The sequence below is a fragment of the Thamnophis sirtalis genome, unplaced genomic scaffold (genome assembly GCF_051295495.1).
Source record: "Thamnophis sirtalis isolate CommonGarterSnake01/CBP01778 unplaced genomic scaffold, rThaSir2_p1.2 scaffold_3, whole genome shotgun sequence".
NCBI lineage: Eukaryota > Metazoa > Chordata > Lepidosauria > Squamata > Natricidae > Thamnophis > Thamnophis sirtalis.
Window position 1 is genome coordinate 44,692,356 of NW_028261383.1, and position 27,172 is coordinate 44,719,527.

General features: G+C 40.5%; 1 protein-coding gene across 26 annotated transcripts in view; it reads right to left on the bottom strand.

Moving 5' to 3' along the window:
* Positions 1 to 27,172, bottom strand: part of MAGI1 (membrane associated guanylate kinase, WW and PDZ domain containing 1) — a 525,907-nt gene that overhangs the window by 99,077 nt on the left and 399,658 nt on the right. For 12 of the 26 annotated variants that reach the window (XR_015695875.1, XM_087708837.1, XM_087708839.1 and 9 more), the window contains exons 6-10: positions 26,154 to 26,236; positions 20,134 to 20,172; positions 10,863 to 10,920; positions 5,647 to 5,756; positions 2,614 to 2,706 (exon numbers count right to left, since the gene is read on the bottom strand). Coding sequence is in view for 25 of the 26 variants with exons in the window: in XM_087708837.1 (XP_087564963.1) it covers positions 2,614 to 2,706; positions 5,647 to 5,756; positions 10,863 to 10,920; positions 20,134 to 20,172; positions 26,154 to 26,236 (383 nt within the window). In the remaining variant the exon portion in view is untranslated. The remainder of the gene's footprint in view (positions 1 to 2,613; positions 2,707 to 5,646; positions 5,757 to 10,862; positions 10,921 to 20,133; positions 20,173 to 26,153; positions 26,237 to 27,172) is intronic. The other 14 variants (XM_087708842.1, XM_087708829.1, XM_087708844.1 and 11 more) reach the window with 2 other exon arrangements.

Below are 27,172 nucleotides of genomic sequence, written 5' to 3' on the forward strand. Positions count from 1 at the left end.
AATTAAAATAAAAAATATTGAATCTTTAATAAAAGGGGTATATTGAGCATCAGCTCTGCATCATTTTTGTATGTATTAATTCCTGGTTGTATTTCTGGTGCACCGTCATTGGGAATTAAAGCTCCAGTTTTTATCAGCTGAAATCGAAAGGGCAGGTACGTGTTTAACTAGTCCTAAGAATGGCTATGACTATGATTCAGCCTCTGACAAAACGGTGGATGCATTTGAGAGCAGGTTTCTGTTGGAGTAAAGCCCTTCAAAATAGCTGCAAAGTTTTTGAAATTATATATTCTGGCTTTTCTAATTAACAGGCAGTTATATATCATGCATTAAATCAGTTTTAGAGGAACAACAATTAAAAAGCAGAATTTTCCGCATGAATGGACTACCTTCTTTTTGATTGGCTACTACAGCAGAAAATGTCTCCAAATGTATATACTGTATTTTCATAGTTCCAAAGGAGGAGTTCTATGGTTTTAAATTATTCAATCACAAGCGTAATTGAAATGAAACAAATAATAATAAAGTGTAGCAGGTCTTGATTTGTACATATGTGCAAATTAATTCAACAGGGACAGGAAAAAATATCTTAAATTGTTTATTCCCAAATATTCTAGAAGCCCGAACTTCTTCAATACTTTCTTGTTATGTCAATGCTAAATAATCCAAAACAGGGTAATAATGTACTTCTTCAAAAGATAAATCTGTTCACAAAAATTAAACCAGATCAACAATGTATTTAGCCTCTGATTGCGTCTAGGAAGACTTTAAATAGGGGTGTGTGGTAATGCCCATAGCTACTCCCCAGAAATAGTCTCTTGCCACCCGGCATCTGAATTCCCACCCTTTAGTCATCATCAATTCTTGTTGCATGTTATTAGTAACATACTGTATATACAATATTACACAGTGAGCTTGCATACTGCTAATACATCTGGTTTGTATCAAGCTGCAGATACCCAATATTCTCTAAATCTCCTTTTCTCATTGTAGTTTGGCACCCCTAAGCCAGTAGAGGGATTCAAATTTTTTTACTAGCTGTTCTGTGGGTGTGGCTTGTGGGCTTGGTGTGGCTTGGTGGGCGTGGCAGGGGAAGGATACTGTAAAATCTCTATTCCCACCCCACTCCAAGGGAAGGTTACTGCAAAATCCCCATTTCCTCCCGATCAGCTGGGACTCGGGAGGCAGAGAATAGATGGGGGTGGGATCAATCAGAGGTGGTATTTACCAGTTCTCCGAATTACTCAAAATTTCCGCTACAGGTTCTCCAGAATTGGTCAGAACCTGCTGAGTACCTCAAACATGTTGTAAGTGCAGCTTTTCATGAGTACAGAATATTTTAGTAGAAAAGAGGGACTACAATGCTTCCTACTTTAATGATTTCTAAAACTTGAATCTGAGTATTTCCTTGCTACTCTGAACACCTCAAAAAGTGAACAGATAATGTTCACTCTTTGAATGTAATGTAATGTTATGGAAAATAATATTCTTCCCAGAATATACTATATGGTATTTTCTATTCCTGTTATTCCATAAGGTTTAACTTCTCAGAAAGTTACTTCCTAGGATGAATAGTGGGAATTAATAATACTGACTTAATAAGCACTATGGGTAGTACTCGACTTACAACCATGATTGAGCCCAAAAATTCTGTTGCTATGTGAGACAAGTGAGGTTTCACCTATTTTACGACCTATCTTGCCACAGTTGTTAAGTGAATCACTGCAGTTGTTAAGTTAGTCACACAGTTGTTAAGTGAATCAGGCTTCCCAATTGACTTTGCTTGTCAGAAGGTTGCTGCTTACGTGACCCCTGGGTACTGCAACCCTCATAAATAGGAACTGGTTACCAACCATCCAAATTTTGATCATATGACCGCGGGAATGTTGCAATGTTTTGTAAATCTGAAAGGCAATCACAAGTCACTTTCTTCAGTGCTGTTGTAATTTTGAATGGTCAATAAATGAACGGTTGTAAGTCAAGGACTACCTGTATATTCTTATTTGGAGATGGTGATCTGGTTGTGATAACCACAGAAGCATCTAAACCAGGGATGGTGAACCTTTTCGGCACCGAGTGCCAAAAAAGGGAGCACTTCACGCGCATGCGCACGCTCAACTGGGCCGTGAACAGAAAAAGGAGCTACCCAGGGGGCACGTGTGTGCCAGAAAATGAACTTCTGGTTTGCATGCATGCCGGCCAGCAAGTCCCCCCGGTTACTGCCATGCATGCCCACGCACTGATCAGCTGGCCAGCACGCAAATTCACGCCAGAAAATGGAAGACCAGCTCTTTCAGTTTCTGGCACTGCCGCAAGCACAAAGGCCAGTTGATCATCACATGCGCGTGCGTGGCATTCACCAGAAAGAGGAACGGGTGACGCTATGCGTGCCAGGTAAAATGGCTCCATGTGCCACTTTGGACATGCGTGCCATAGGTTCACCATCACGGATCTAAACCAATGAGAGCTAGTGAGGACAGCAAACAATTTTGGAGGAAGGTGTAAAGTTGGGGTGAATGTTCTTGAAAATCTTAAGATCTGTTTTGGATAAATGATGCTCTTCTCTGACACTTTACAAGAAAAACGACATTCATTACTCTTATAGCAATTTACCTTGTACTGGAACATCTCTAACTGCATCCTGGTTAGTGGGAACATGGTTTGGAAGAGAAGGGGGAGCAAGGGGGGGATTGTCTTCAGTCCATTCTTAAAAAAAGGGAAGAAAAGAAAAGAGTTTTTAACTGTTTTAACCATTAAAATATATTCTACAATCCAAAGGGCATCCACGTGCAGACTAGAATATTTAAAGCACATTTGTTTTTGAAGTGTATCATCTGGAACAGGAAGTTCTGTTGGATTATTATATATAGCAGTGCCCCCCCCCCAACCTTTTGGGCATCAGGGACCGCTTCCGTGGATAAAGTTTTTTCCACAGACCAGAGTGGGTGTGGTTTCACGTGCTGCATGCATCCTGTAGATCGGTGCCAGTCCAGGGGTCGGGGGGGACCCCTGATGTATAGGATACAACCCCACAATGAACCACTCTGGTTTTGTACATTGTACATTGTTAATGCAAACTCTTTGTGTCTCTAGAGACACAATCCCCTTCCTGTGACTTACTTCAGAAGACTTGTCACTACAGATTTTATGGGCGTCCCTCAAAGTCTTCACAGGAACAAGTGTAGCAAATAGTAATCCATCATCTCAACTATGCCTGTGACCAAGCATAGACACCACCATTAACCTGGGGTCACCAACCTTGGCAACTTTAAGCCTGTCGGATTTCAACTCCGCTGGGAAATTCTGGGAGTTGAAATCCGCCAGGCTTAAATAAGCCAATGTTGGAGACCCCTGCCATTAACCAAGGGAAAGCTGGAAACCTGAGGGGGAGGCCAACCAGTGGATGGAACATACTGGCCGCTATGAGCTGCCTCATTACCTATCACTACAGGCGTAGACATGATCTTAGAATATATATGTTATTTAGACTGTCACCCTTACATTCATTTACTTTTGTGTATCAGAAAATCGACAGAGAGAAATGATTAATGGAAGGAAGTATTGAGCTATAACAGATATGATTTATCCATTAATAATATATCCATTAAACAAATTTGTTCCCCAGAAATTATTTGGAGTCACTGCTTTCTGAGGCCTCTTTCCTGTATCAGAAAACAAATAAAAGTCCTATATTTCTGTATCTCACAACAGAGAGAAACTGAGATTTCGCTTTTCAAATTGTGAGAGGCAGCATCTAAGCAGGACAGATGGAGAAAGAAGAGAAAACCTGTGGATATCCAAATTACTATTTTAGTACCTTTCTTAAGAAACCTTTGGTTCTTTCATGATGCACCGTTTCACAATAATATTAGATTTTGATTCTTTGCCTTTCCCCATTAATATCTGCCCATCTTTCCTGGACCACTAGAGATCACCTGCTGAGCATTTTGCCTATCCTTCAATCTACTTCCTGATAGGAGAGACCCAAAAGTAAGCATTCAGGACAATAGTGGGTTCCGGATCCCTTTGCAATGGGGCCCGGTGTCCACCATCTGCACGCATGCATGCGTACTTACTGCCTGCAACGCTCCAGCTGCTCGGTGGAGTATCGCGCAAGAACCATATGCTCCGCGTGCATGTGCAAAAGTCCCGATCAGCTCAAATACAGGTAAGGAGGGAGGGTGGGCGGGCCCTCCGGAGCACCATACTGGAACGATACCTGGCGCGCCCAGCAGGCACCGGTACGCCTGTACCGGGGCATGCCAGTTGTATCCCACCACTGATTCAGGAGCAGTTAATTCTAAAGAACATATTTGCTCCTCATTCTCATGGCTTCTAGAAACAAGTGAAATATGACTTTTCTTTTGTATATGAGTTGTTCTTATGAAGTAAATACCAGGCATCTGAAGGGAGGGAATCAAGCAAGGGCTGAGCTTAGACTGATTATGCTGCTGTAAACGGCATAAGCATGACCTTCCCCACAATCCATGAAGCCTTATCTGGTCATTCTCAGGGGAAATTTAGTGATAAACCATAAAGTTTTCATAAGTGGTTTTAGTTGCTTATGCCTGGACAAGTTCCAGACAGTACTTTTACATTTTGATCATTTTTAGCTTTCTGTTTTTAGTCACTTTTTTTTTTCTTATTTAATTCCTGCACTGTAAGCCACCTGGAGTCCAGCTGGTTTCAGGCAGTCAGATAAGGATATTAAAATACAAAAACACACAAACAAATAATGCTACCTTGTTGTTATAATGAATCAATCTAGTTTGGGATGGCATCTGTTTGCTTTGGAACAATTTTAATATAGTTTTATGTCAATTTGTACATAATAATGCAATTGTATTAGCTTCAAGCTGTGCTCAAACGTTTCTGCAGCCTTATCTTTTTGTCTTTTGTAAGTGTGCATGTGTATCAGTGGTGGGTTCCAGATCCTGTCGCAACTGGTATGCTGTGATGGGGCTGGGCGTCCACCATGTGCATGCGCACTGCACATGCATGCGCACCCACCGCCCTGCGCCGCTCCAGCTGCTTGGCAGAGCATCATGCAGGTGCCATACGCTGCGTGTGTATACGCAAATAGCCAGCTTGGCTCAAGTACAGGTAGCGAACGTGGGCAGGCTGGTGGACCCTCCAAAGCACCATTCCAGTACAGTGCCTGCTGCTCCCAGCAGGCATTGGTACGCTAGCACCAGTACGCCCGTACTAGGGCGTACTGCCTGGAACCCACCACTGATGTGTATATGTGAATGTTCGTGTGCGATTACAAGAACTGAACATGGCATTTTGTGAACTAAACATGCAGAATACCCATCGGGCTCCATTTCTTTCACTAAGAATGCTTTAGACATGTCTCAAGCATGCCGATTTCAAATTCAAGTTTCAGTGGTTAAATCACAACGGCCATAGAGACTCCCTATAGAGTCCCAAAGAGACTTTTTCTAATGGCCGCATAACAGTTTGGGTGAGCAGATTATTTGTCTCAAATATTCCAGTTAAATAACCTCACGTTCCCTGTGTTTTCATGCAGGAAGGAAGCCAGGCCTGTCCAGATATTTATCAAAAATATGAAACTTTACAGAAGTGTGTATGCCTGGTATTCGGCCAATTTTTCAACCCTGGCAATTCTATTCAGGAGGTGCCAACCTTCAGATGGTTGTGCTGGAGGCTGTGCTGGGGGAGGCTGCTGTTCAAGCTGCTTTTTCCTTTTGGCTTCCAGAACTGGATTCTCATATTGTGTTTTCCTGTTGATGTGGCTAAAAAAGAAAAGAAGACACAGCCATTAATAAGGGAACGCTTGGTACAAAGTGTAAAAATGATAGGGAGACTTAAGATATTTTTTTAAAATCCAACATTAGATGTAAAATGCAGGAGCAATGCTCCTTTAATAGATTAACAGAATTGGAAGAGCCCTTGTAAGTCATCTAGTCCAACCCCCCGCAGGAGAACCGACACCATTTCTGACAAATGGCAGTCCAATCTCTTCCAGCGATGAGACTCCAACAACTTCCGAAGGCAACTTCTGTTTCATTGGTTGATTGCTCTCACTGTGAGAAAATTTCTCCTTATTTTTAGGTTGAATCGCTCCTTGTTCAGTTTCCATCCATTATTCCTTGTCTAGACTTCAGGTGCCTTGGAAAATAGCTTGCCCCCACCTTCTCTGTGGCAGCCCCTCAAATATTGGAACACTGCTATCATGTCTCCCCTGGTGCTCCTCTTCACTAGACTAGCCATGCCCAGTTCCTGCAACCGTTCTTCATATGTTTTAGTCTCCAATCCCCTAATCATTCTGGTTGCTCTTCTCTGCACTTTTTCTAGAGTCTCAACATCTTTTTTATAGTGTGGTGACCAAAACTGGATGCAGTACTCTATGTGTGGTCTTACTAAGAGTGGTTTTAGTACCTCACTTCGTACCTTTACTTTGTGCCAAATGCTGATCTATGAATTGCAACAACTTATCTGACATAGCAACTTTCAAATAGTCTAAAAAAGTACAAACCCAAATAGGCTTGGCTTGGTGAAATTTCAAATAATTAGCTTCTCTAAAATATCTGATCAAAATACTGGATGGTCTTAAAATACCTAATTTGTGCTTCGTCGGCCAAGGAAACAAAAACTAGAAATCTGCCTGGAAGGCTGTTAAAAAAAACCTATAAACCCAGTACTATAAATTAATAGTCCTCATAAAAATCTCTTAAAATTAGTAATTGGAACTTTTCAGATATTTCACCATAAATTCAGGTTAGAAGACTACATAAAAAATGGAAACATATTCTTTATAACAGGCAGTCCTCAACTTACAACCACAACTGAGCCCAAAATCCATGTTGCTAAAGTGAGTTTTGCCCCATTAATTATGAACTTTCTTGCCAGAGCTGTTAAGTGAATCATGGCAATTGTTAAGTTAGTAACAGGGTTGTTAAGTGAATCTGCCTTCCCCATTGATTTTGCTTGCCCGAATGGCGCAAAGGGTGATCACGTGACCTCAGGATATTGCAACCGTCATAAATACATGCCAGTTGCCAAGCATGCAAATTTTGATCACATGACGACAGGGATTCTGCAAAGGTTGTCACTGTGAAAAATGGTCGTCAGTCACCTTTTTCAGTGCCGCTGTAACTTGGATGGTCTTAATTTTAATGGATTGTCATTAAATAAACTATTGTAAATCAAGGACTACCTGTATTATAAAATTAAACCACTACAAGTATCTTAGTAGAGAGGTTTCAGGTCCAGAAATTGATATGGTAGGTATAATCTGTCCCACTTGTAACCTGCATCAGTATTACCAACTCATATTCTCCTCCTTACTTACCCCCGGCCTCATCCCAATTTAAATCCTGTATCCCTCAACCAATTCTATGCATATTTTTTATTATTATTAAAAAAAAACACTACATACTTCTTTTCAAATGCAAATATAATACTTGGGGCACTTAACACAATATTAATCATAGCATTAATCACTATTAACATGACATACTTAAAAAATCAACAGAGCAACAAGTGCAACTACAGTCTAATTAAAATTAAATATAATTTCCCAGTTGCTTGGACAAACATGATCCTCACATTTGTAATGTGAAATAGATTGTCCCTAAAAATAAAATCACAAAGCTTATTTATTTATTTATCAAATGTACTGGCATTATATTATGTAAACATTGAGGCAGATTATTTGCAATGAAATTTCATTTTAGTGCATGCCAATTAGTGTACATTCAAAGTGACAATAAAGTTATTGTATCCTATCCTATCCTATCCTATCCTATCCTATCCTATCCTATCCTATCCTATCCTATCCTATCCTCTGCTGTTCTATTTTTCTTTAAGGTAAAGGTAAAGGTTCCCCTCGCACATATGTGCTAGTCATTCCTGACTCTAGGGGGTGGTGCTCATCTCTGTTTCAAAGCCGAAGAGCCAGCGCTGTCCAAAGACGTCTCCATGGTCATGTGGCCAGCATGACTAAATGCCAAAGGTGCATGGAACGCTGTTAGCTTCCAACCAAAAGTGGTCCCTATTTTTCTACTTGCATTTTTACGTGCTTTTGAACTGCTAGGTTGGCAAATTTGCTCTATAAGTTTTAGCAATAGCAATAGCAGTTAGACTTATATACCGCTTCATAGGGCTTTCAGCGGTTTACAGAGTCAGCATATTGCCCCCAACAACAATCTGGGTTCTCATTTTACCCACCTCGGAAGGATGGAAGGCTGAGTCAACCCTGAGCCGGTGAGATTTGAACAGCCAAACTGCAGAACTGCAGTCAGCTGAAGTAGCCTGCAGTGGTGCATTTAACCACTGCGCCACCTCGGTTCTTGTTCTAGCTCTACAGCAGACCATGCATGAAAATCAACAACTGTATGACACAAAGGCATCTTTGTTTCTAAGCAAGCGTAACTGAAATTGGCTTACATGAACATACATGAAACTCTTTCCTACATAGAGTATGTGTATATATGTATAACTACTTTTGAAAAATAAATATTGAAGGATTACACCTTCAAAAGATGCAAATAATTTCCAGTGGAAAATTTCTTAATAAGGTTACTACTTAGCTAATAGAACCTTGACAATTTCATTTGTTTTCTATTCCCAAAAAGGCTTCTCAGATCACATTAAAATATATTCACTGTTCCAATTTTTGAAACAGGTTTTGGGAGGCACAGGAAATGAAAAGAACAAGGTTCTGATAGACAGGTGTCCATTATTGATCTCAACTTATTTGAACTTAGCATGGTTCTCACTACAGTCCCTCCAGATTTCTTGAATTCCTAGCCACGTGACCAATGGATTCTACAAGCTGGGGATTCCCCATATATTTGGAGAGCATCTTAGTTAATCTCTGACATAATATATAAATGTAAAAGAACAGCCATTTGGATGTGCTCAGTTCCTTGTCCAAATTGTGGTCCAGAAAATTCCCCTCCCCACTTAATAAATATTAATTACCGTATTTTTGGAGTGTAAGACACACCAAGGCTTTGAAGAGGCAAATTAAAAAAAAAGTTTTTCCACTCTGCAAACCTACCAAAAATGGCCCGTTTTTTATGAAAAAGGGATCTTTTTTCCAAAAAAGGGGCAAGAATAGCCCTTAGGAGGCTTGTAGAGTGTTCCTGGAGGGGCGGGGGCCCAAAAATGAGCAAAAAGGCCCATTTTTCACAAAAACGGTCCCATTTTTTTTGTAAAAAAAAAAAAAGGACATTAGGAAGCTTATAGTGTGTTCCTGGGGGCTGGGGGGGGGACAAAATTGAGCAAAAAACGGTCCATTTTGTGCTCATTTCTGCCCTCCCCAGCCCCCAGGAGCTCTCTGAAAACCTTCTACAAGCTATGCATGGCCTTTTTGGTGAAGGGGCGGGATTTCAGGAGGAAAAAAAAAGCTGTATTGTGTATAAGGCACACCCAGATTTTCAGCCTCTTTTTTGAGGGAAAAGGGTGTGTCTTATACTCTGAAAAATATGGTAGACAATTGTTTTCACCTGGTATCTATATACATAAAAACCGCTCTGTGTGTGTGTGTGTGTGTGTTCCAGCATAACTCTGCTACACAGATGACTTACTCTCTGGAAACAAATATTGTGGGGGTAAGAAACCCCTGGGGGCATGTGTTCTGTTAAGATACAGCCTGCTGTGCCTTAAAATGGCTTCTACTGTACAGCCTTAAAATGGTTTATACTGTACAGCACAGTGAACTTGCCTGGTAATGGCTTCACAGTACTCACAACGGGGCTGCTTCTGGTAAAGGGGAAAAATCCAACATTAGAAATTACGCTTTTTGGGGCACAGGGACACAGGGAAAACATTTTAAATTAATTTAATTGTCGCCAAAATCAGGCCTCAGGGAGAAGTTGCTCTTGCAACTTCTTGCAGGCTTCACAGTACTCCACAAGGGGGCTCCCTCTGGTAAGAGGAACAATTCAACATTAGAAATTATGTTTGGTCTGGATATTTCCCTCATATAAATAAATACCCAGCCAAGTTTTCTATAAAATAAATTTCATATTTTAATAATTATCCAATTTTGCCCATAGTATAGAGAAAGTATAATCTAGAAAAAAATGCAGCAAACTATTAAATGTTATTGTTATGGAGGTGGGAGACTTTGAAAATTCTCCTTTTACTTTTATTCAAAATTGCTATAAGTCACCGTTATAAACAGGAACATACTTCTATTTAAATGTGCATTTAAGTTATCAAGTTAGCAATATGGCTAACGCTGAATAGAGATTACCAAAAAGAATGAGGTTATTGCCACACAGATTAAAAATGCTGATAACAATATGGAAACTTTGATTTTCTCTTTAATTCTGAACAGCTAAACACATGCAGAATTCCATGTGACTAATGTTGACTTTATACATTTAAAATTAGTTTTTTTTAAAAAATTCTCCATTATTAAAAGTAATGATAGATACAATAGAATTTGTTTGACTAGAATCCATTTTCTGCAAAGCATCTTTTAAAAGAACCTAAATATGAAGCTCCAGGCAATATTCCTTAACGTTGCCATATTATATTTCTAGAGTACAGTTTTGTCAGAATGTTTTATTTCAACTTTGCATTTAGGAACTTTCGTGTTTGGTTTTTCTTTTTTCTTTTTCAGGCTGAAATTCTGATTTGGCAACAAAAGATCACAAGGGGGAGCTCAAGAGCAATACATCAGGAATCTTTCTGCCTCTCTCTGAATCCTTCCTATGGGATAAAAGTGTTAATAAAATACAGCACTAGAATAAACAAACGGAAACACAATCAAGACTGCTAATTTGTTTGAATGGCAAAATGTGAACTTAAGGTGAATTTTCATAGCAGTTGAACACTATTCTATGGCATGTGTTCCTACCAAGTAATCTGTACAAAAGACTTACTCTACATAGTAGACACCATATACAGGATCTTCAATCTTTTCCCAACCAGCAGGTAGTTCTAGAAACAAACAAATAAGAAACTTTTCTTTAAGCATATAAATTTTGCAATTAGAAAAATCCTGAAAACTCCCCCCCCCCCCACTATTTTCTATAAAGCTGAAATCTTCCTTATTTAAAACATACAAATGCACGAATGCAATGACAAAACATTTTTTTAACCCCAGGAAGAAAATGATTCCATTTAAATGATTCCATACCCACTTATTCTTAATTTTTTGATTTAACCAAGCATCCAGGCAATTGAATTAGCATTTATGGATCCCTGGGTCTTATTTTGCTACTTAGGAGTAAAAAGCATGCAATTCCTATTCAGAAAGATAGCAAAGTTGTAGTAGTGCAAAGGATGCAGATTAAGAGCAACTTTCATCATCCAGAAGCTTTTCTGTAATTCTTGTAAAATATGGGAACCACGTTACCAATTAAACTAAGGTTTCTGATATTGCTATGGAAATTATGTTTGAACACTTAAACATTACAATGTTGTCCAAAAAGACAAACAATAAAGAAAGAAAGAAATCTACAAGTAAATTCAGAATTAACAAATAATGATTTGGGGACTCATTGAAAAGGACAACTGAGTCCCAAAAGTTTTTGGTGTGTTTTTCCCAAAACTTTTCTAAAAGTTGAACTTGATGCACCATTTTTAATGTAGCAGAATGAGAACATTCTAGAATCAGTGGTGGGTTGCTAACCGGTTTACTACGAGTTTATTCGTGCTCGTGCATGCGCAGAAGCATCCGGGCAGATAGGCGGAGCCTCCTGCCGCCGCCACTACCAGTTCAGCCGAACCGGGAGCAACCCACCTCTCCTCAGCAATGAATTACATTACATTTAATGTAATAAAGTTTAAATGAAATCACATCAAATTCTGTCTGGAGTGCCGGGACTGCAAATCTCAGAATTCTCAGCCAAGATGACCCAAAATATCTGGAGGCCACCTGGTTGAAGAAAGCTCCAGGATCTAGCTGATGAGGTCTGACTTGTAGCAAGTGCCTGTTAGCTATCAAGGCATTTCATATTTCTATCACAACTGAAATGACTTAGAATCCCAGAGCTGACAGCACAAATCTCTGTGCACACACCGTCATTTTATCATGTTACAAAACTTGTCACTGAATCATTATCCTTTAATCACACCAGAAAGTAATCTTCATTCTTAAAACAACTGCAGGGGGAAAGAGTGCAGCAATAAGAGGAGGAGGATTGCCGAGGGAAAGTAAAGAGCTCCATGCCTGAAGATTTGCTAACTGAAGGCGTAAATACTTCTATAAACATAGGTTCGTCTACAGAGAAAAAGTGTGGGAGCGTGTATCCGAATTCACCTTTTTAATTCCGCTCTTTTGTTTTCTTCATTAATGAAAAATTTACTGTAAGTCCTGGTGAAGAATACTACCGTGTTTCCCTGAAAATAAGACAGGGTCTTATTTTCTTTTGACTCACAAAATATGGCTTGGGCCTTATTATCAGGGGAGGGCTTATTGTTTTGGGGTTGCCAGGTGGCTGCTCCTTTGCGAGCGGGCTCCCAAAGAGCCGGGCACAGCCTCAGGGAGGAAGCAGCCATGACCTAGGGGGTATCCCTAAGGCACCAAGCCACATGGCGCCCTGTCAACCCCCCCCCCCCCAGCTTGGCACATTCAGGATACTCCCCAGGTCAGTGCATGGAGCTCTGCCCAGTTGGAGAGGGTCGTTGAGCGAGCGCCTGTTCTGCCCTAAGCTCGTATGCCTCCCAGCCTCACTGCCATAGCGCCCACAACCATAGAGCGCACTTCTACAGCAGCCACTGCTGGAAGAATTGGAAGCCGAGTTCTGGAGTTTGGAAGCCGGGGAAGAAGTTATTCTCAGAGCGCAGTGGCGGAGAGCTGGGCCAGGGCATGGTGAGGCTGGGAGGCATGCAAGCTGGGGGTGGAACAGGCACTCGCACAACCACCCTCTCCAGCCGGGCAGAGCTCCATGCACTGACCTAGGGGGTATCCCAAATGTGCCAAGCTGTGGGAGGTGGGTAGAGCGCCATGTGGCTTGGTGCTTTAGGGATACCCCCTAGATCAGTGAATGGTGCTCTGCCTGGCTGGAGAGGGGATTTGCTGGGCAGCTGCTCATGAGCACGGTCACCTCATGGCTGCTTCACCCCTAAGGCTGTGCCCGGCTCTTCGGCAGCCCACTCGCAAGGGAACAGCCACCCGGAACTCCCCCCTCTGGCCAGGCAGAATGCCACTCCCCAACCAAGCGGTATTCTGAAGGCGGCAAGCAATGTGAGTGCCTTTCTCCCCCCCCCCCCCCGGCTCCCACGGCTTGGCGCCTTAGGAATACTGCTAGGTCGGTGAGCGGTGCTCTGCCTGGCTGGAGGGCAGTGGAGGTCCAGTGGGCTTATTTTCAGGGGAGGGGCTTATATTTTTGCGTACGCGAAAAATGTGGCCTTACTTTCAGGACAGGTTATATTTTTGGGGAAACACGGTATTTGAATGTTGTATTGTCACAGGTGTTGCAGCTGCTTTCACCTGTGCTCTGTCTACAGCAGGGGTGTCAAACTTGATTTCATTGAGGGCCGCATCAGGGTTGTGTTTGACCTGGGGAGGGGGGCTGGCATTGTCATGGCCAGGGTGGGTGTGGCTAGCTCATCATCCCTTCTGTCAGGGGCCAAGCACTCTATGGTTAACCATGTACTCTGCCAGTGAAAACGGGCTCCCAAGCTCTGTTTTTGGCTACAACAGCCTCCTGCAATCCTCTGCCAATGAAAATGGAACTCCATTTTTGCTGGCAGAGGCACTACAGGCCGATGTTTTGCTGTTTCTAAGGTGGCCCTATGGGCCAGCTCTAAGCACCCCGCGGGGTGGATCTGGCCCCCAGGCCTTGAGTTTGACACCCCTGGCCTACATGTTTCAAATTAGGGGCAAATGCATTGACGGTGCTTGTGTTGCAAAAGGGTGTGTGCGCATGTGAATGAGAGAGAAGAAAGGAGGAACGGAGGGAGGGAGGCAACATGGAAAAAAATGGCTTCATATCCTTATCTTACTTAAAAGTACCAGAATTTAGAATTTTCCAGAAATGTATATTCTTTCAATAGAGTATCTATACTGTACCATATGGATTTATATATCTCTATAAGCACACTAATAAGAAAGACCCCAGAAACATTCTAGGCCCATATTACATGAGGCTGCATAAAGAGGATTACATGAGGAATTCTTGCCTTTCAAACAAATCTATCTCTATCTCTATTTCTCTCTATCATCTATCTATCTGTCTGTCTGTCTGTCTGCCTACCTACATACCCATATACGAGTGTGAGCGCATGTACACACGTACACACACACTTACACGCGCACAAACACACACACCAGGACATGACATGCAATGGCAATTGAACTAGACTCTTAAGTATGCTGAATTTTCAATGACCAGATGGGTAACTGAGCAGCCATCAATTTGCCCTTTTGGAATTTTGATATGGTATAATTCAAGGAAAATTGAGGCCTTTGAACTATGATGCTGGAGAAGACTCCTGCGAGCCCCTTGGACTGCAAGGCAATCAAACCGGCCAGTCCTAGGGAAGATCAACCCTGACTGCTCTTTAGAAGGCCAGATCCTGAAGATGAAACTTAAATACTTTGGCCACCTAATGAGAAGGAAGGACTCACTGGAGAAGAGCCTAATGCTGGGAAAGATTGAGGGCAAAAGAATAAGGGGACGGCAGAGAATGAGGTGGCTGGATGGAGTCACTGAAGCAGCAGGCCTGAGTTTAAATGGACTCCAGAGGATGGTAGAGGACAGGAAGGCCTGGAGGAACATTGTCCATGGGGTTGTGATGGGTCGGACATGACTTCGCAACTAACAACAATACAAGGAAAAACTATGCTTCTCTTTCCCTCTGAATTAAAACTATAAGCATAAAGCTTAGAAAAAGCTCCCCAAAAGACAAATGGAAGACAAATGACAAAAAAAAATGTCACTGCATGTCAAACTATGCTCTTCTTCTACGTAGTTCAGGATGCCAGATGTGTGTGGAGCCGGTAGCCCATCATGTTGCTTGTTTCTTCATTTTGTCAAATCATGGTATTTTGTGGGTGCACTGCTTTTGACATTACCTTTAAATGTCAGTGTGCAAAATGGAGGAGGGGAGGAATGTATCCTAATTTACTCAATCTCAGGATAAGTATTGAAAGATGATCAGAGATCCTTTTTTTAAAATCATCAGGAAATACACAGCAGTTAACAGCGCAATCCTTGGTGCAACCAAGAAAAGGGGAGAATAGCTGAGTTCAGGTAAATACTATGGTATACAAAATAAAACCTTGCTGTTTATAAAATCAGACACTTGCACATAAAATCTCTGTGTTTTTTCAAATGTGTTAGCTGCAGGCTCCAACTAGTGTGCCATACGGACACAAACAGTTCCAGACTGAAAAGGAATTAATCCCTTATAAACACACATGGGCTAATTACTCAAAGTTTATATTGCAAACCCAGAACTGGCTAAAAATCAAGGAAAAATATTAAACAAGTTTTGCTCCACATGTTCCTTGTTTGCAAATAAAAAACAGGTTTCCTCCAATTTATCCCACCCACACATTTTTCATGGCATCCATCTGAAGAGTTTTTGGATTTCCTGAGATATGAGGAAAGGAAATGTGGGGCTAATTGGCAATAGGTGTGATGAGAAAATATTTGGCAACATAATTTTTTTTTTAAATTGGCCTTTTTTCAAGTACTACACAAATGTGGATTCTCTGAGGATAAGAGTCTTATAAACTAATGAAACAAACTAACTCAGGATAATGCACTTTGATCATTCTCCAGCCCAAAATCCCTACCAATAGGATATTTTTTATTTATTTAGGAAAGAAATTCCAAGCATCCCCTTAAAAATAAAATATAGGGTGCCCTGGTTAGATCCAGCCTACACTTTGAAAGCCATTTTTTTCTGTCATGTTTTGCTTCCAATAAGAATCTTTAATCCACTTCTATCTGAAAAGTTATGACAGACACAGGAATCCCACCCACCCCCCGACGTTATAGAATTTATTTCCAATATTCCACTTGACTGTAAAGATTAAAAAAATCTTGTGCGGCCCTGCAAACTGTGAAATAGGTTCCATTAATCAATTAGGAAGTGAGGATGGAGGGTGGAAGAAGATAGTTTCCTGTTGTGGCCCAGCAGGAGCCACTGGAGCTGCCACCAGACTCCGACAGCGAGGGGCCCTATGAGTCGGCCCTGGAGGATGAGGAGGACCCTGGACAGGGTTCCGACTCCGAGCAGGGCGCAGAGAGACTGGTTGGCCACCAGGTGGCGCCTGAGCCTTGGTGGGAAGGAGACAAGGGAAAGTGATCCAGAAATCAACAGTGAGTTGTTCTGGGATGCACGCCGTCGAAGAGCTACTTGGCGTCAAGAACAACTACGTAATTACAGGAGGTAATTACGCTCAGCTGATGGTCATTAGGCTCCTCTCCAGACTATAAAACAGACTGCTTGTGCCACGCCCTTCTTGCAGAAGTCAACGCTTTGACTAAAGAGAAACAAACTTGGCAGGCTGGATTGCTGCCAGAGTTTGTCTGAATTGCTGCCAAGGTTTGTCGGCCTTGTTGCCAAGGTCCTTATCTGTTTCTTTACTTGGCTTTCAGCCACTGAGAGTCTGGTCTTGTTATTAAAGGACATTCTCATTAAGCGTGTCTTGGCTTTCGTTACTGGACAGAGGAGGGGGTCAGAACAGTTTCCCATCTGCTTTGACCACATGCAAAAGCCAGTTTGGTGGTAGTAATTTAAGGCAGCAGATTATAAACCTGGGGACGGTGGATTTTCATCCTGCCTCAGGCACAAAGCCAGTGGGGTGACTTTGGACTACTTTCTCTCAGTCCCAGGAAGAAAGCAGTGGCAAACCACTTCCAAGAACCTGCTAAGGAAACTGCAGGGACTTGCCTAGACAGTTCACTAGGAGTCAATACAGACTTGAAAGCACAACAACAAGAGACCACACACATTTTTTTCAAAATAAAATAAAATAAAATCAACATTAAGTAACTTCCCATTCCCCTTCGCCCTACATTCTTTGCAGAATGTTTCTGTATTCTACACTTAAGGCACAAATCTAAACAGGTAATAATGTGTGCCTAGTGAAGGAAGTGTGCACCTGGCTGAACACATCAGGCTGTCGGTGTTCAGATTATAAAGGTAAATTACTTGACAAAATACTTTAAGAATAGGAAAACTAATTATAAAGAACTGCGGCCAAATTCTCTAAAAGAATTATCAAGTAGATCATACTAAGTGACCAGATTCTCCTGGAGGCTTACCTAACCCTAACCCACTTCTGCCAAGTAGATCCCAGCTCTTATTTCATTCCTTTTATTTCTGGTTTTGTATGTAGTGCTATTTTTATAATGCCTCAGGGTTCAATGTTCTCTAGAGGAACTGTAAGAGTTATTTCAATAAATGAAAGCTGAAGGTCCTACAGCTGCCCAACCATTAAAACCAAGTGCAACAGATTAAAGCTCTTTGCAATGCACATTCTCTGGTTTTGCACAATGCAGCTGCTATTGATAATTTGCTTAAAATGTATTTTTCTTAAATATGCAACTATTTAAATTTTAACTAAACAAAATTTATGAATAAAGGAGAAAGGTGGGGGAAAATCTTCACACAGCTATGATGGCGCAGTGTTTAGAGCACAGTACTGCAGGCTACTTCTGCTGACTGCCTGCTGCCAGCAGTTTGCAGTTCGAGTCTTACAGGCTCAAGGTTGACTCAGCCTTCCATCCTTCCGAGGTTGGTAAAATGAGGACCCAGATTGTTGGGGTCAATAGGCTGACTCTGTAAACTGCTTAGAGAGGGCTGTATAAGCACTGTGAAGTGGTATATAAGTCTAAGTGGTATTGCTAGCTGCAAATCTGTGAAAGTCTAAGACTTTCTAGTCAAGATTGGGTCTTGCAAGTTTCCTGACCACAGCATGGCCATGGAATCATGATACTGGGTTTTAATTTAAAATCTTGGGTTGTTGTTGTTTGTTGTGAGCTTCTTCATAAAACCTAATATTAAGTACTCTGGAAACTGGCCACCTTCGGTTATCTCTGTTGTGGTTATTAAAGAGTTCCTGACAGCATGTAAGAGATTGGGGCATCAACTTGCTTGGTATGCATGCTTTTTATATTATGTTTTTATAACTGTTTGCTTGTGCATAAAACAAAGCCTAAAGCCCCTTTATTTATTGGTGTGCTCTCTGGATCCAAAAGAGCTGATCACTGCCATGACACTTGGCAAAACATATAGAGTTGTACTTCGGTACTTGACTGCTTCAAAACTCGTCAAATTTGGTACCTGACACATTTTGACCTGGGAATGTTGTCCTGGTACTCGTATGTTTGATACTTGATGCACTGCTATAGGAAAAGGAGGACGGCTACAAAGAATGGATAGGAAGTCAGCCATGCTGGGAAGTCACCGCAAAAGGAAGAGGGGGATGGCCGCAGAGGGCAGACAGGAAGTCCCCCATTATGGGAAGATCACTGACATAGGAAAAGGGAAAGATTGGAAGTCCTTCCCACCTGAAACAAAGGGTCATGTGCAGGGGTGGGTCCTGGCTTCTTCTACTACCGGTTTGCTCAGGGACTCGCTTCGGGCGCACACTTGATGCATGCTACGTGTGCATGCGCAGAAGCAAAAACAAGATGGCGGTGCCTATGGCACTGTCGATAGAACCGATTCAGGGGCATGGCCAGCTGAGTTATTACCTACTCAGCTGAACTGGGCTGAACCCACACCTCTGTCACCTCTGGTCATGTGGCAAGTTGATGGTTTGTTTGGCACTCATCATTTTTAGTACTCGCCAATTAATGACAAGTACCTAGGTACCATTGTAGCAAAAAAACCTTCAATGATGTGTAATTGAGAGAAAGAGAGAGCTATGAGCAGAATGGAAACAGAATTAGCAGGCATGTCACTATTTTTATACATTGAAAGTCAAGCTAGCAAACATAATTTTCTTTTGCAGCTAATTTGCTAAACTTTTCCCTTATTTTTCCCAGAAGGACTGGAAACACATAGCTTAATCAGCTCATCTTGCATCAAGTAAATTACACCTTCCATTCAAAATGTAACTGATGCTTTTTGAATCCCACAGAAGGAATAAAATTCAATAATTGAGCTGCATCGTTTTAGGGTTTCATGGTTATGTAGCATCATGCCAGCTACATGGTTATTCTAAGTATGCCTAAAAATACTCAGCAACCAGAATTAGGATGGTAATTTAGATGCTCTCAAATGTCAGTTTCAGATTCTAGATATTTGGAAGCGCATTTTATACTTTAAGCACTATTTAAGCCATATGGCATCATATATATCCCATAAGAAAAAAATAAATAAGAACTTTTTTGCACCAAAATAGCATGGTCTTTGTATATAACCCAGAACCCTAACGCTGCAGTATTTCACAAAGTTTGACTCAATTTAGAATAGAATAGAATTAGAATAGAATTTTATTATTTGAATGCCGCCCTTCTCCGGGAGGACTCAGGGCGGCGAACAATTCAAGGGGGAAAAAGGGGAACATAAAAAACAAAATACAAATAATAAAAGTAAACAACAGTCGCACAACCATACATGTCAAGAGGGGAGGGAACTCATCACCTCCAGGCCTGCCGGCAAAGCCAGGTTTTGACGGCTTTTCGGAAGGCCTGGAGAGAGGTGAGGGTCCGAATCCCTGCGGGAAGTTCATTCCAGAGGGCCGGAGCTGCCACAGAGAAGGCCCTCCCCTGGGTAATAGCCAGATGGCATTGGCTGGTAGATGGCACCCAGAGGAGGCCAACCCTGTGAGATCTAATGGGTCTGTGGGAGGTAATTGGCAGCAGGCGGTCTCTCAAGTTCCTAATTTAACATCAAAACTATACAGGAAGCACCAATAATTAGAACATCACCCAGCCCATGGAAAAAGTCCTTTAATGCCCTATAGCTATATATATATGTAAAGCAGAAAAAGTTACAATAATGCCATGAGGGAAGAAGGAAAGAAGACATCTCAAAATAACAGGGACATTGTTGATCTGAAAATGTTATTCCTATGCAAACGCTGTTTGTTGCAGAAGCAAGCTACATGTTGTTAACGCTTGAAGTTAAAAAAAAGAAGGAAAAAGTGATACAAAGAAAAAAAGATGTTAAGTGGTTAGTAGTGCAGTCCAACCAATGTAGCAAAATAAAAAAAATAAAAATGAGAGATGGATGATTTACCTAGTTCACTGTCCAGTTCTTCCGTGTGTACCCCTTCTTCTCCAAAGGAAGAGCAGTGAGATAGAAAAAAAATTAAAAGAAACATTCAGACACCAGCAGCAAGCAAGAAATTCCTTCCAGTACACAGCAGAACCAACACCAAGTTTCATACCAACTTAGCCCAAACCCATGCCACAACACCCTGGGGTTACTAGAAAGCATTTAGCTCTTGGGCAACCGTGCTAAGGATCCGTTTGACACTGCAAGAGTTAAAAAAGGCTGCATCTCCTTTTCAATCCCACAAAGGGTAGAAAAGACAACTTGCAGGACAATCAAGAACGTTCAATGATTACAAATGAACTGTATTGATCGAGGGAATTGGGCATGGCGAATTCCTGTGTGTTTGGGATTTCCATTCATTTCTGGGAATGGCGGAAAGGCTTTTAAGTGGTTTCCTGCATGTTGTTTTGTGACAATATCCAAATCAGAGCTCTTCTCTGTGCAAGGAACCAAAGCCTCATACTAGATGCAATCCAACAGTTTCCAAATCTGCTATTACAGGTAGTCCTCAACTTACAACCATTCATTTAGGGACCATTCAGAGTTACGACGGCACTGAAAAAGTGACTTATGACCATTTTTACATATGGCCTTTGTAGCATCCCTATGATCATGTGATAAAAATTCAGATGCTTGGCAACTGGTTCATATTTATGACCGTTGCTGTGTCCCCAAAGTCACATGATCCCCTTTTGCGACCTTCTCACAAGCAAAGTCAATGGGGAAGCCAAATTCATTTAACAACCGGGTTACTAACTTTATCAAGTGCGGTGATTCACTTAACAACTGTGGCAAGGAAGGTTGGAAAAAAGGCAAAACTCACTCAACAAATTTCTCACTTAGCAATAGAAATGTTGGGCTCAATTATGGTCATAAGTTGAGGACTTTCATTCCAGAATAATTAATTTTTTAAAAAAAACCTTGACCAATTTTAACTTCCTGTTAAATAAAACCATTAATGGGAATGATTAATTATAACTCCTGTGTCGACTCCATTGGAATGAGTTGACACATCATATAATGCATGCTTGCTAGTTGGTGTCATCTTAAGACTGTATTTTTAGCCAAAGTACGTAGCTTCAAAATGGACTAATTGAATGAATTTCAAAGCAAATGTCTTTTATTCTATTCTGAGAAACACTTTCATGTGAAAGTACTTGCAAAGAACGTATTCTATTTAAAAATTCCATTAAAGCGTAGAATTTTTATCTGTCAATGATGGCATGAATGAGAGTGTGTGTTGTTGTTGTTTTTATTAAGAAACAAAACTGTAATCAGCAAATGAGAAATGATAAAACTTGCAAGCAAATTATAGGACAGGCATGGATTCATTTGAGCACATCAGTCATGTCTTCTAAAAAGAGGTACCAAACACGAGACTTCTCAGCATCAGAACACCAAAACAAAGTAATGTTCTCAGCTAGATTAATTTATAATTGTAAAATAATCTCCTATCAGTCACAGTGCAAACAGTATTGAGTTGAAGGATTGTTTTTTTTTTCTCTAGTAAGTATAATAAAGTTTTCTCAATTTCAGATGGAGCATACTATGATTCAGGTAGTAAGACACCACTTTTAATGTACAAGAAACCGGAATCAATACAAGGCAATTTTATTGGTAGCAGGAACGAGAAACATTTACAAAGCCATTTGAAACAAAGGTGCTTTTGAAAAGACAACTGGGCTGAAGAAGCTTCTTGGGTGACAAATGAAATATTTTCAAGGGGAAAAAAAAGAACCAAGAAAGTCTAGTTGCCTTTTGAAAAGCATCTTTGGGACAATCGTATGAGTGGGATGATTTGAGAATCTCCATCAGCATTTAGAGCCATTTTGGAGTTGAAGCAAAATAATGGATCTGTTCAGGGTTGTGCAATATTGAAGTTCAAATATGCCAACCAATCTCTGCTCGCATGGTCAACAGTGAGGAATGCTAGAATTACCTTTCTGGTACATCTGGATGGCTGGATACTGATTATACAGGACTTAATTTGCCAACAGGTCTAACTAAGATGTGCAAAGCTTCCCCAGTTAAAGACCACCCAATTCCTTGGAACGTTATGTCTCAGAACTTCAAGAGCTTGTGGTGTTGATATATTTATGTATGTTTATCATAGAAGTTGTTATAACTGCTGATTGGGAGCTCCCCAGAATTCAGTACAAAACGGGTGGCTATATAAATGTTTCAAATAAATAAATGCCATTTTTACAGAGTTTTCCATGAATTTGGGTTCGATGTACAGGTAGTGCTCAATTTACAACAATTTGTTTAGTGACCGTTCAAAGTTACAACGGCACTGACTTATGGCTATTTTTCACACTTATGATTGTTGCAGCAAAAAAAACAACAACCCATGGTCATATGATCTAAATTTGGATGCTTTGCAACTGATTCATATTTGTGACGGTTATAGTGCCCTGGGATCATGTGATTACCTTTTGCAACCTTCTCACAAGCAAAGTCAATGGGGAAGCCAGATTCAACTTTAATAACTTAACAACTGCAATGATTCACTTAACAACTGTGGCAAGAAAGGTCAGAAAATAGATCAAAACCCACTTAACAAATGTCTCTCTTAGCAACCTGAATCGACTGTATGGGTAGTCCTCCACTTACAGCGACAATTGAGCCCAAAATTTCCGTTGCTAAGCAAGGCAGTTGTTAAGCAAATTATGGCCATTTTACAACCTTTCTTGCCACAATTGTTAAGTGAGTCACTTCAGTCGTTAAGTTAGTAACATGATTGTTAACTGAAACTGGCTTCCCCATTGACTTTTTTGCTGGAAGCTGGCTGGCAACACTCATTGAATTGCCTCATGTCAATTGCCAAGCATTTGAATTTTGATCATATGACCACAGGGATGCTGCAACCAGCGTTAAGTGTGAAAAAAGGTCACAGGTCATCTTTTTCAGTGCTGCTGCTAACTTCAAAAAGTCCCTAAATGAATGATTGTAACTTGAGGTCTTACATGTCCTCAAAAGTCAAGGGATGGATATCGTAAGCCATCATACTATGTGTTCATACATAGAAGCCATGTCACATAACCAGTATACGTTCTTGAGTTTGAAAACAAGCATGATAAAACTTGTTTTAAAAGACAGCAAGAACATTCTCTCCAAAGAGTTTAAATCAAAATGGAACCTGGCAAGTGTTTTTCTGAATCCACTCACTTTTCAAGTGGTTGATGTGTTTTTAGTGTGATCGTCTGCCAAAAAGTTTTTGTCCACCCCTGCAGTCTTATTCTCAAATCAAGATATTTTTGAAAAAAAAAAAAACATGCTATGGAAGTACCTTCAAAGCAGAAGTGTATTATTTCTGAAATATAGATATATACATCTTTGGTTTTTCATGTCATTTCAATTTATGTTTAAAGAGGGATGTGCCGTTTAGTGCTTTAACATCATCAATGATGTTAACCTCTTTCTAATTTGTTGCTTGAATTTCTGTCTGCCCACATCAATCGCCTAAGGAAATCTTTTGAGTCATAGAGAATCCATCATGGTGTTACATTAGCAAATATTTCTGCAACCTTTATATGTGTAGAATTAGCCTATATTTGCATGTTCAAAAGATAACTTTGAAAATGCTTTGTTTTAAATGAATTAGGTTTAGCCTTTTAAAAAATGTTTTCAAATGACATATTCTGTCTGAAAAAAAAAGGTTATGCTTTTATAGGTTTTCTTTTCTTTTTCTCCTATTCTCAATGCACGTCTAACAAATCAAGGTAGCTTGGTTTCTTAAAGTGGACTCTGGATTCCTTCCTTCAGTGTTTCAGAAACCGTCAAAATTAAATCTTTGCCAATATAACATTGCAAAAATATATAGAATATATATTGCAAAATATATTACTGCAGAAAATAAGAACCCAGATACACATTTGCCTTTCGTAAAGTTAATAAAGTGACTTTGGCTCCAAATGTATATGGTAATAAACTACATGATTTCATAACTCTACTAGTCTAGTCTGGTTTCACCCAGAGTGATTTTGAAACTGTACCTACTATAATTGTCATTCCAGTAGTTTAAAAAAAATTGAAGAGGACCAATGACGATAATAACTAAAATACTACCTAGCTTGGAAATCTAGTATTATCCTTTAATCCTAAATTTTTTTTGACCATCTTCCATATTTTCTTGCCAAGACCCTGTAACCATAATTAGACATTCCAACTAATGAGATGAGATGAGGTTGATGGCCATTAAATGCATGGTTATTTTGGTACAAGGGCTTATTCATCAAGTTTCCCCTCCCCCTCGCACATATGTGCTAGTCGTTCCCAACTCTAGGGGGCGGTGCTCATCTCTGCTTCAAAGCCGAAGAGCCAGCACTGTCCAAAGACATCTCTGTGGTCATATTGCTGGCATGATTAAGCGCCGAAGGCACACGGAACGTTGTTACCTTCCCACCAAAAGTGGTTCCTATTTTTCTACTTGCATTTTTACAAGCTTTCAAACTGCTAGGTTGGCAGAAGCTGGGACAAGTAATGGGAGCTCACTCTGTCATGCAGCAGTAGGGATTCGAACCGCCAAACTGCCAACTTTCTTTCTGATCGACAAGCTCAGCGTCTTAGTCACTGAGCCACTGTGTCCCCTTATTCATCAAACACTCTCTCTAGAGGGTCAATGGGTGTGTGCGTTGTGCTCTTTTAAAGATGATAGTCTTGTTTTCCTTAACATTTTTACTAATGTTAAAATGTGCACTACTGATTTTGTTATTGTTTTCCTTTCATTTATGAAAGCTAGTCCTTGACCTATGAATGTAATTGACCCCAGAATTACAGTTATAAGTCAATGCGGTCATTAAGAGGGTCACTTCTTAACTGGATCAGATTTTTCTGTATTTTTGTGGTGGTTGTTAAGCAAATGAGCCAAATCCATTTTTCCCAATGGGAGGGTTTTGGTTTTTTTTGCCAGAAATGGGAAGTAGATGCCTGAAAGGGCAAACGACAAGAAGATTGCAGTCATATGACTGTGAGAGGCTGCAAACAGCTGTAGAGGTAAGTTGGTTGCCAAGATGCCTCCCCCGTCCCCAAAAATGATGATGTGACTATGGGGGAGAAAGTGGCAACGTAAGTTTGATTGTAAGCAGCTTTTAGGAGAGAGATCTCTCATAACTTTGAATGTTTGCTAAGCAACCATTCGTAAATCAGGGATGACCTGTACCAATTTTTTATTACTACTTTTTGCTGGTGGCGTTTTTATCGTTACTGCTTACAAAATTGTTTCCAGGGTGGGTGTTTGCTGGGTGTATGGCTTCATAATTCCTACAAAATGTGAATATTATTCCCCCACTTCCATGCCATCAAAAAAGAATTGTTTCCTATACAGACACACCCAACCAAAGAGCTTTGTGTGCAGCTGCTACGGATGTATGATTGTCTCATTCCTTTTGCCTCGACCCACATCTGAGCTTCACTGAACTGGCGGAATATTTCTTTGGATAAAGATCAAGGACAGGCAAACAATCATAGATATATATATATATGGAGTTCCCCAGACTCCTCTAAGTCTTGCCATATGATCATACTGCTGAAACTGTGTAGTAAACAGAACAAAATTAAAATGGCAGTGAGGAGAGCACTAAAAATCCCACCCGTGCACCTTCTCTTACGTCATTATGTCACCAATGCTTCTTTTAAAACTCTTAAAGACATACCAGCCTTTTTTTTTAAAGGGGTTTTCACAAGCTACAAAAGCATTGCCCACTCAAATTTGTACTCTGCAGATGTGTTAAGACTGCAGGCCATGTTGGGATGTTCTGGGGACTCTCTTGTCCCAGGACTTCTCCAGGGCACCCCAATTGCTGAAGATGACTACAGACCAACATGCGATTCTTAGATTACTTGTCATTAATGCACAATGACTTGCTAAACAGCTAAAGTTTGATTACAGGCAGAGAATCAAGCCTAAATTGTAAACAGCTGATTTTCAAAATAAGAAAAGGTGGACTTCTCAAATGTTATTTAAGCACTGATTGTCTTACCATCATCTTCACATTCTTCTAAAGGCTTTTGCTGTTTGTTCAGGCACCTTGGGTCTAGCCAAGACGTTGTTTTAGTATTATGACTACAAATAAAAAATAATAATAAAAAAATGAGTTTCATAAAAATACATACAAAACCCCCCACGATGACAGAATTTTTATTTTCAGAAAATGGAGAGAACCAATCTAGAACTGAGGAGAAATTTCTTGACAGGAGAATTTTATCAGTGAAATGGCTTGGCCTAAGAAGTTATGGGTGCTTCCATTACTGCAGGATTTTTAGGAAGAGATTGGACAACCATTTGTTTGAAATGATGTAGGGTTTCCTGCTTGAGCAGGGGGTTGGACTAGAAGACCTCTTAAGGTACCTTCTGACTTGCTATTCTGTTATTCTGTTTCTTTGGGCTGCGTGATTGGATTGTGAGACATATATACAATCCTGTTCTTTATTCCCCATTCCACTGTTGTAGTTTCCTGTGACTTTTAAAGAAGATGTCATTTTAATTCTTGGTGTGTCTACAACCCAGCTGAGCCCTGTGATTATTCACAATTCTTCATTCAAAGAGCCACAATGCATTTGCCTGTATCCACAAATAAATAGGAAAACATAGAAATTCTATATTGTTGAAAGAGAATACCATGGTTCCTTCCACAAATCTCAAAAGAATGATCTAATCATCAAAGTGATCTAATCCTCCTGTGACATTATGTGAAGGAGAATATACATGTTCCTTTGAAGACTTACTATTAAATAACAGTTCTGCTTTCAAAGGAGAGTATTCACATCCCGGCTATCCATTACTAGCGATGTGAAAGCTGGAGTGGAAGGTCACCATTTCACACACTACATTACCCACCCTTGCAATGCAAGAAGAATCCATCCATTCAATTCTTTTGTGCATTTCTGGGCAATTAATCACCAATTTGGTAAACTAAGCCATAGAAGTCCAGCAGGCTCAGCAAATGAACAACAATGGAAAACACTGGGTTTGCCAAGGTACCAAAACAACGTATACCTC